We start from the raw sequence: 10,442 nt of genomic DNA, 5'->3' as shown, positions 1-10,442 counted from the left end.
CTCTTCAGGCAGTTCCTTTGACCTCATGATTCTCATTTGCTCTGACATGCACTGTGAGCTGTAAGGTCTTATATAGACAGGTGTGTGGCTTTCCTAATCAAGTCCAATCAGTATAATCAAACACAGCTGGACTCAAATGAAGGTGTAGAACCATCTCAAGGATGATCAGAAGAAATAGACAGCACCTGAGTTAAATATGAGTGTCACGGCAAAGGGTCTGAATAGTTATGACCATGTGATATTTCAGTTTTTCATTTTTAATAAATTTGCAAAAATTTCTACATTTCTGTCTTTTTCTGTCAAGATGGGGTGCTGAGTGTACATTACTGAGAAATAAAATGAACTTTTTTGATTTTTGGAAAATGGCTGCAATGAAACAAAGAGTGAAAAATTTAAAGGGGTCTGAATACTTTCCGTACCCACTGTAAGTTAAATCATAGCAATAATCAATGTTTACTTCAGTTACTATATTTTACTATTTAGTTTGCTGCTGTGGTTTTATCCTCATATCCAAACATTGAAACGTCAATTAATTATGAGTTAATGGGCACATGATCTACTACAGTACCGTCTACTGTACAGAAATATTTGGCAAATAAAAAATGTGTTCAGTCAAGGGCTCTCCACTGTTTGCTCCACTGACACACTTCCAGTCATCTGTTTTCTAATTCAGTAGTTGACCTACTGCACATCTGCCACAGCCGTATGTCATTCTAGGCATTTGTGAGGTAACAGCTGAATCTGAAGAGACTGCTGGAACTAACCTGTACTCTCATCCATCCTTCCTCCAAGGGTGCTCTTTATTTCTGATTGCCCTGAGATGCACTCAAAGACACAAACTAGGCCAGCTGATGAGCGCAGATCGATACAGGGCCTATCTGTGGAGTTGTGGAAGTGAGCTAGAACAGGATTAGGTTAAGAAAAGAGATGGGAGTAGGATGGTCTGTACTGTGAAAGCTCTAAAGGTCTTGTGCTCATCAGGGATGTAAAGATTGAAGGAGGTCGTCAGCGACACCCGTCAGGAGGCGTCAGTGCCAAGGAGATGGTGATCGGGCTGGAGGGAGTGGAGTTGGGAGCTGATGGAAAGGTGAGGAGCCAGCAGAAGTATGCAATGTGGAGGAAGAATATCATACTTTTATCATTATTGATGACAAGATGAATATAACCCAACATACTTGCTGTGACTATTGGAAATAGGTCTGTGAGATATGACTAAAATCTCAAATCCCAATATAGGTAATTTCATATCCCAGTAATGATATATATCCCGATATTTAACATTTTTTGTAAATTCAATGAAATATCATGAGTTACTGTTGGAATTTCAAACAGTAAGTTGTCAAAGCATAATTGTAAATTATGTTTTTCTATCATCAACAATATATACCGTCATATTGCACAGCCCTAATTGGAAACAAAAAAAGACCAATTCACAGAAAATAAAGACCATAAATATTGTAATTTATAATTAGCAATATGAATACTTAAGTCTTGTTTTACTCACATTCAGTGTTGGGGAAGCTCTATAAATGAAAGTAACAAAGGTGCCAATTATTCTACACTGAGAGGAAATAGGATTACTAAATACATTTTCAATAGCTGTCTACATTTTAGCTAACTGAAAAGAACATGATATAACAGCAATTACAATTTGTTGCAAAAATGTAAAAAAAAAAAAAAAAAAAAAAAAGGCCTAGGTAAAGTTTTATTTTTTTTTTCTTAACACCAATGCTCATTTTCAACAGTTTGAAAATGGATAATATGTTTGGTTTTTTTTCTCCCAGACTAGGTTAAAGGAATACAAGTATAAGCTAGTGTTGTAGTACTTGAGTCTTGAGCCCACTTTTTGACCGTCTTGTCTCGTTACCTTTAATGACTGTCCCCCCTCCCCGCCCCCCTTCACACGCACTCCGGGACCGGGAGGATATGTCAACAAAATCTTTGTAATAACATTTAGCTATCTAAACCATAAAAAATTAATCTGTGAAACAGCGTCCAGAAGAAAACACATAGCAATCTTTAAATTCTGCAGTGCAACCTTACGGAGATGGCTGTGACCACGTTATTAACTTTTATTGCCACTTAGAAAAAAAGCATAAAGAAAGGTAAGCTGACATTAGCAAATCTATCAAGCTTATCTGTGTATATACTGTATGTTTCAAGGCACTGGTTTCAGTTGTTTGCTATGGTTGCTTGCCAATTATTTGCCACCTAGCCAGGTGCACAAAAAAACTAATTTAGTTAACGTATTGAGGGAAGTAGCTAATACAGTCAGTTTGTTAGAGACTGAGGACAGGGCATTTGGTGACAACGTGCCTTTTAAATTTGAAAGAAATAATGATTTGACATATATTGTGTTAATTATCAATATCAAATGATATGACTTTTTTTTTTTTTATCGTGATAACATTTTTGGCCATATCGCCCAGCTCTAGTGTTCAGTGGATGGTAAACATGGAAAAGGACTGTTGAATAAAGATGCTTAAGTTGACTTCAGTGTTTGTGGGTGTTTTAATGGGAATGTGGATCTTTCAGATTAATTTGAGAAGTACAGCACATATGATCTCATTCCACATTTTATTGTGTGTCATGTAATGTGAGGAACTGGTCTTGGTCTCAGTTTAGGCAGGCTTGACTACAACACTAGTGTTACCTAACGGTATAGCTACATCCCAACCTGTCTTTGCTCTAAAATAATGCTGACCTTTTTCTTCTACAGTATCCTCTCTGTGTTAAATATTTGTGGACTAAATACACATGCTCAGTCACTGCTGGAATTTTAAAAGACTATAAGCCAGCTCAATATAGCTCAGCTTATTGTATGCTAGCTGCCACGCAAGCTACAGTGGTACTAAGCTAGCTAGTGATCCAAATTATTTGCCTAAACTGTTCACTAAATATACATTGCACTGGATTTTTGATAATATATGAAAATAATCTTGGATAACTTGTGTGTTTCTTATGTAGCGGTCAGCAAGGTAATTCCAGACAGTTTATAGCATATTTGAACCAGTCCCAGGCAATAGACCTTTTTCCAGGCAGCATTTTGGCATGACATAACAGGAAAACCCCAGGTGTAACTAACCAATTAATAATGAACTGCATTCCATTTAGGCAAGTCAGTTCCAGGCTCCTGCCATTGTGCACGCTGGCTAACTGGTACAATATCCTGGGACACTTAATGAAACTGAGCCATCGTTAATATGATTGGTACCTCTTGTGCTTTTCCTGCTTTGACAAAATGGTGCTTTGAAAAAAACTAATCTAATTGGTTGAACAGCTGTTCTATAAGAGCAAACCTTCTTTAGGCTTTTGTGAAACAGACAATAAAACTACACTTGTGTATGCAGACTGTGTCCTACACCCAGTTCCTGTATCCCACTAATGTGCTGGGTGGTCGAAGAAACACCATCGACTCTACCTCGTCGTTCTCTCAGTCTCGTAACGCCAGCCATAGAAGCCTCAGTTTGGGCCGAGCCAACAGCAACCAGAGCAGCTTAGACACAGGTTAGTGGACAAGTATTTAATTATGAATGCTGTGTATTCCTCACCCTCGTTTTTTTGTTTGTTTTATTATCCAGGATGTTTTTATTGAAAGAGAGATGGTGCAAATGTTAACTTCTGGCTCAACCTGTGTTGTTGTTGTTTTTGTGCTCGTGCAGGGAATGATTTAGCGGATTTTCGCGAGTACGACCCCAATCTGCTGGATGACCCGCAGTGGCCTTGTGGAAAACACAAGAGAGTCCTCATCTTCCCATCCTACATGGTGAGAAAGTATTCTAGCTGCGTCCAACACATCATCTCCACCAGTGACAACAATAACAGCAACTGCAGCCTTGCCCTCTTGAGAGTAGAATGAAGTTTGTTTTTGTTCAGGATATAATTCACTGACACAGATCCACCTCCGTTTTGACGTATGTCTTCCGATATCTCAGTTTCTTTTTTTTCTTTTTTTTTCAGTGGTTATTTTTGTCATTAAGGACCTCTTGTGCTTGGTTTTCTCCCCCACAAGAACAATAACACGCCTGAAAGATTTGTCTGCCTTGACAGTTTCTTTCTGGGGAAAAAAAAAAAAATCTGAATTTTATCTGCTGTTTTTGAAAAGTAGCCAGGAGGATGTTTCAGACTGTTTTAATCAGCAAGGTCACTGGCCGAGACTCTCTCCCACCTTCTGGGACCTGAATGAATACACATACTTTATCCCAGTGTAGTGGGCAGGAGCTATTAAACAGCCGCTTCACCAGAGCAACAGTGTAGTGTTTGTATCACTCTCACAATTGTTCCCGGAAAGAACGGATGTTTTATTGTGGTTGGAAAAAGAAAATCAAACCTGACTAGACTCCTGCCTCATTCTTTCCTGGACTCTGTTGTGTATTCTGCCAGTCTCTGTAAAAAAAACAACAACAAAAAATAACAAAGACTCACATAGTTTAAATGTTCAGTCAAGGCCAGGTTATGTGTTTTTTTGGGGGTTTTTTTTCTCTTCCTCCAATTACAAAAGCCAGCGTCTCCCAACAATGGCTATTGTGTTTACTACAGAAACGGAACCAGTAAATTCTCATTTCACTGGTTCAACACAGGCTGCTTAGAAAACATGAAACTTCCAAGCTGAGGATAATAATAGCTTTTTTATACTCTGCATATAATTGAGTAAACTTGTATGAACTAGAATATGAATATGAAGCAAGGAAAACAGGTCAAGGTGGAGTATATTTTCTGTCATGCAAAGTTGGTGCTGTTCATTCCTCAGAACTGTGACCATCAATAAGCATTCTGTCTCCCTCATAGTTCATGTTCAGTAGCATGGTGTTCAGGGTGGATGCCATTATTCACACTCCATGCAGTGCCTGCAATACCATACATGCATATTAGGAGTCATCTCTATATTTTTAGCTGCACTGCATAGTGTGTCCTTACTTAAGTGCTTCTACTTAATGGACACACTTTATTATACTGCAGGGTAATTCCTTATTTCTGTACATCTGACAACATTTCTATAAGCAAGGAAAACGCTGTAATCACCATAGAAGAGCAGCAACTTACAGTTTTGTTTACAATCTGCGGATTGTTCTATTGAAAAAAACATTTCTATAATATGGAAGTAAAAAATGCCTATTCAAATTTGTTTGGTTTTTTTTGTTTTTTAGAGCCCAAGGTAACATATTCAGATAGCTAAAGATATATAATTTACTACCATATGTGACAAAGAGAAGCAGCAAATCTGAACATTGTTTAAGGTGGCAACCTGCAGATGTTTATAGTTGGTTTTGCTTGAAAGGTAGGTACTATCCATCTGTCTTTCACTTTCATTCAATGGACAACTGTTTAGTCGACTAATCATTTCAGCTCTACACCAAAGTTTTTGCTCAGATCTGGGCACATTGTGACAATTATTACAATCAGTTGGGCTAGGGGTATGTGTGAGTTGGGCTGCGATTAAAGTGTGTGTGTGTGTGTGTGTGTGTGTGTATAAAGCAGGTTAAAAGGAGCAGGAAGATAAATTGAATAAATACAACAAGCCAGGTGAAGTGGTTTAGTTAAATTTAGTTATATTCTGAAGTGTAGGTGAAACTGGAAGGGACTGCAGCCAAAATGTTGTCATAATCACACATGCACAGCTAAGCCCAGTATGGTAGGTCAAAGTTGAACAAAGAAGTTGGCCTGTAAACTATAATGTGGATGAGAGCCAAATCTATAAACGATAAGTAATAAATCAGAAATATCCTGCACATTTTGCAGTGAAGATTCTTTTTGACTCCAGAACATCTTAAATTGAACTTGTGGATTCAACAAAGCGTTATATGTACTTTGTTCTTCAGGTCCCAAACTCTGCGCCACTCATTATAATGTGATTCACCCTGCTGGTACTTAAAGCATGTTATAACAAGCACTAAGGATTAATAGAACCCGGGTGAAGGCATGGAAAGCTCGGATGGCAAAACGTAGGGCATCCTAGGTCTTTGAAGGAAAAGGGTGGCAATAATCTTTTTCTTATCTGCAACAAATCTTATGAAAAGACCAAAACCAGCAACAAGTTAGTCCATCTGTCAATATTTTGTCTCAGTCTGTGGTACCAAAAGCAGTACTTTGCTAACAGCTGGGCAATGTAGTTTTTAGCAAACAGGAGTAAATAATGATCTTGTTGGGGACTTGGAGGATTGTTACAAAACAATGAAGGAAGGTGTCACCCAGTGCAACAATGTGGCTCATTGATGTTTTTTTAATACTCTTTGGACCACAATGGGGCTCTATGGCAAAGATGAACAATCTGTATCAGGCTTTGGATAACCACAGTAGGATATGTGTTCGTAAGATCTATTGTTGGTTCTGGTCTTTTCATAGGATTTGTTGACAATGAGAAAAAATATAGAATATCACCAGACTTATCCTTAAGTGACATGGGTAACACCAGCTCTTTGTAAGGCCTCATTGTGAGACCGTGGAATCCAACACTAGTGTGTGAGGATCCAGTCACCTTGCTCAGTGCTGAAAGTGTGGGCATTTTGACAGTATCCCTGGTTTTTCTTTTCAGACCACGGTCATTGAATACGTCAAACCCTCTGACCTCAAGAAGGACATGAACGAAACCTTCAAGGAGAAATTCCCCCACATAAGGCTGACACTCAGCAAGATTAGGAGGTAAAACAGACAGAAATGTATAGAATGTGTCATATTAACCAAGTTACAATAAAGATGATTTAACTTTCGAATTAACTTTACCACAACCTGTTTAATTACTTTTCTTTTACCTCAACTTTATTTCCCCCTTTCTCTCTTTTCCTTCCTCATAATCTCCTTTTTCACCTCCCTGCAGCTTGAAAAGGGAGATAAGAAAGTTGGCCCAGGATGAATGCGGTTATGAGGAACCGACGGTGGCCATGGCTTTCGTGTACTTTGAAAAACTCGTTCTTCAAGGCAAACTAAACAAGCAGAATCGTAAACTCTGTGCTGGAGCTTGTGTCCTTCTGGCGGCAAAGATAGGTGGCGATCTCAAGAAACACGAGGTCAAGCTCCTGATAGATGTAAGTTTCCTCACTTGCACCACCAAAAGTCACAACACATGAAAGGGTCAGTTCACTCAGACAACAAATTAGCCTTTGTCTTTGGATTATTCTGACAAACCAGGATGTTGTTTCCAGAAATACATGTTTTTAAATGTAATTTTTTGATGCTGTGAGCACCACAAATATGATATTCTCTAGCATCATTGTTGCTGAAAAGATGGATACATTTTTAAAATAAATTTTGGGGTCTTGTAAAAGACTGATTTAAAGAGTAACAAGAATGAAAAGCAGTGTTTCACTGCGCTCTCTGCTTGAAGCCTGCTTAGCCTCTAACCACACCCAGTAGTGATGTCACGGAGTTGCTCCTGATGTTTGAGATATCTTAATTTGTAGTTTCTAATGGGTGCCAAGCTCCAAAGAATGTGCGCTCCTAAAATTCACATGACACGGTTCAATAGTGTCTTTCTTTACACCCTCCCTGCCAAATAAATACCCATTAATCAAACATCATGAAGGTTATTTTGAGTTGTACTTCTTGTCTAGAGTAAAATGTGTAAAATCAGCCGAGTGCCCCTTTTTTAATGAAAGCTTTTAGAGTGGCAAATTGGCTTGGTTACATTTACATTAAAAATTACATTACAAAAAAACATATAGTTTAGTATTAGTAAAATCAATTTCACCTTTGCTACCATTTTGTGGTTGGCTGGTTGTAACTGGAGTATGATGATGACAAAACCTACTATTGATGTTAACCATCCAAACATGAATCTCCTTTTGTCCAAATCTTCTGTGAGGCAGAGCAGGGCCAGCCCATAAGCGGGTTTGGTTATGATTCATTGAGAAGCTATTTGGAACACACCATTACACATATCTATTGTTTAATCTTAACTCTGGTTCTTTTTCTGGCAGAAACTGGAAGAGCGGTTCAGGGTGAACCGCAGAGAGCTGATAGCCTTCGAGTTCCCTGTCCTCGTGGCGTTAGAGTTCAACCTGCACCTGCCAGAACACGAGATCATGCCCCACTACAGACGCCTGCTGCAGACCTCCTAGCATTAGTGACCCATCAGGAGGAGGACTCCCAGGTTCTCCTCCTGATTCTCTGCTTCCCTCGGTATCCATCCTCCCACCACCTCTCCTCGTCCCCCGACTGACAGCTCTAAGGTCCAGCTGGCTGTCACTCAGCTGCAGCCGTTCATCACTACTGACAGCACGCTCCTTCCTCTCAGAGACCCGAAATCAGCCAAAGGGGCACACATTTCTAAAACTTTTCTCTGCTGGTTGATTTCTACATCCATCATCACTACACAGACTTCTGAAAGAAAGGGTTAAGCCGTCTGCAAACAAGTAGTTTGCATGTTTTCACAAGTCTTCATCTTCATTTCGTATATTTTAGACCTCTTGTTGATTAAGAGACCTTTTTTTTTGTTTGAATCTTATGGTGAACTTTTTTCTCAGTGAAAGCAACCAATGATTGTAACATTTTTGTCATCTCTTTTCATTAATCTCCTTCTTGTAAACTTTGGTATGATTGGTTGCCTCCTGACCTGCGTAAAGTTTAAACAAAAGCCTTTTAAGTGGCTGGTTTTTGCTGGACTTTTAATTCCTCAGAGTGATTCATCTTCGCAAGTCATCGACTTAAAAGTGCACTTTTTGGATATTGCGAGACACGGAGGGAAGGGACACATCTTTTCAGACTTTGAATCAGCTTGGGGACTAACCCTGAAAAATAAGCTGTGTTCATAAGCACCACACACAAGTCATTTGAATGGACGTTTTGAATTGTTTTTCTCTCTTTTATAGTTTATTCATGATTTTCTAGCTACAACTATCTGCATGAATAGTAATGATTGTTTGTACACAGGTACTTGCAGACAAGACGGGATTTCCTGTTTTCACTGAAGGATTCCATTCATTTTCTACCAGTCAAATGCTTGCTATGGATTTATGGAGACCAGACCCACTTTTATCAGTGTCGAGTTTCCTGTGCTCTATGTTAGAGTGTATTGTTAGCACATTTACAGTGCTATAATGGGGTCAGTAAGGTAGTTTGGAAGAGGCGTTCATGAGTGCAAAAATGCCATTAAGCAGTTATCAGGATTAGGAGCAGAGTGGCAGCAGGGTGCTTAAATGTCCTTAAGCAAGACACTGAGTCCCTAGAGGGATCAATGACAGATCAAACATTTGCATATGACTTGAATCAGTATTTGTTGATTTGAAATCGAAGATGCTTAAAAACAAAACATTAACAACTTTATGAACGTGACCAATTTTAACAGTATTATTACATTTATTTGGCATGTATATCAACTTCATTTATCTTTCATTACCTTGTAATTGTCTCACACAGTACCACAGTGAGAGAGAGGCCACCAAATCAGGAACATACAGTTTGGCCCACTTGAAAAAAATTATATTTAACGCTGCTCCAAGTACTGATTGTATTTGAGCTGAAATGATTGCAACATTATACCAAATTGTAAGCATGGATTCTGCTGATTTAAGGTTGAAAAATAATGAATTTATTTCTGTTTGCAGGCCCAAAGATTTCACAATGCACTCTAAATACTCTTTGAGGAAAGACTCATGGGCGACACTCTTTACCTGTGTATGTTTGTAAATAAATTGCTTTGCTTGTTCAGTCAAAACAAGACTCTGGACATGTTTTTGCTTCACCTGACTCTAGCATGCATTGAGTGAACAGAAAGCACTGGACTGTTTGTTCTTGGAATTAAAGTGAATCTCTGTCTTTAAGGGGTGTTCAGACATAAACCGGAGTGAATCCTTGGCTGGCGTCTCTGTCCAGATGTTAGCTTTATGCTAGCAAGCAACCGACTCTGACTGAATTCAAGACTCACCAGAAACTCTGGTTCTCTCTCCTTTTTCGTCTTTTCTCTGTACATTTTCTGACGTAGATTAATAAAGCTTCAGAATATGTGCAAGTTATTTGCTCAAGTTGAAATATTTTGAACTTGTGTTGATGCGTTTTTGCGTCAATTCAGGCCACCACAGGTTAATTAACGTATACGGCCTCTAAAATTCACCTTGTGTTCTGTCTGAACACAGTTAAAGCCACAGAAAAGGGTTTTTCATACCTTAAGTACTGTGTTTAACATTAAAGTGTAACTGAAGTACAAGATGTTTTGCTGCTGGAGCTGGTCGAATGTTTCAAGCGTGTTTCACACCCAACAGTTTTGTCACGAGTACACGCCTGGCCATCACAGCAGCAAGGTGAGACATAAAAATTCAAAAACCCTGTTAAACTGCTTTATTTGAACTGTGTGGGTGTGGTTTGTTTGAGGTACTGGTAACATAAGCAGACAACCCCACGCTTTAGATTCAAACATTTCTAAACTCTGGTTGGTGCATGAAAAGTTGTGACATCACTCTTTTCTAGCTGAGCCCGACCCACTTCAAGCCAGTGAAAAAAGCAAGGACAAA

At 38.9% G+C, this 10,442-nt stretch overlaps 1 protein-coding gene across 2 annotated transcripts in view; it reads left to right on the top strand.

Annotated features, from left to right (window-relative positions):
* The window catches only part of cables1 (Cdk5 and Abl enzyme substrate 1), a 23,568-nt gene extending 13,621 nt beyond the window's left edge, over positions 1–9,947 (top strand). For both annotated transcript variants that reach the window (XM_046051091.1, XM_046051092.1), the window contains 6 exons: positions 982–1,087; positions 3,351–3,507; positions 3,663–3,766; positions 6,533–6,639; positions 6,815–7,022; positions 7,914–9,947. In XM_046051091.1, coding sequence (XP_045907047.1) covers positions 982–1,087; positions 3,351–3,507; positions 3,663–3,766; positions 6,533–6,639; positions 6,815–7,022; positions 7,914–8,054 — 823 coding nt within the window. In that variant the 3' untranslated portion in view covers positions 8,055–9,947. The remainder of the gene's footprint in view (positions 1–981; positions 1,088–3,350; positions 3,508–3,662; positions 3,767–6,532; positions 6,640–6,814; positions 7,023–7,913) is intronic.
* The last annotated feature ends 495 nt before the right edge of the window (positions 9,948–10,442 follow it).

Source organism: Micropterus dolomieu, linkage group LG06 (assembly GCF_021292245.1).
Source record: "Micropterus dolomieu isolate WLL.071019.BEF.003 ecotype Adirondacks linkage group LG06, ASM2129224v1, whole genome shotgun sequence".
In the NCBI taxonomy this organism is placed as follows: domain Eukaryota; kingdom Metazoa; phylum Chordata; class Actinopteri; order Centrarchiformes; family Centrarchidae; genus Micropterus; species Micropterus dolomieu.
The sequence above is the reverse complement of the archived record's forward strand: the minus strand, read 5'-3'. Positions and strand labels throughout refer to the sequence as shown.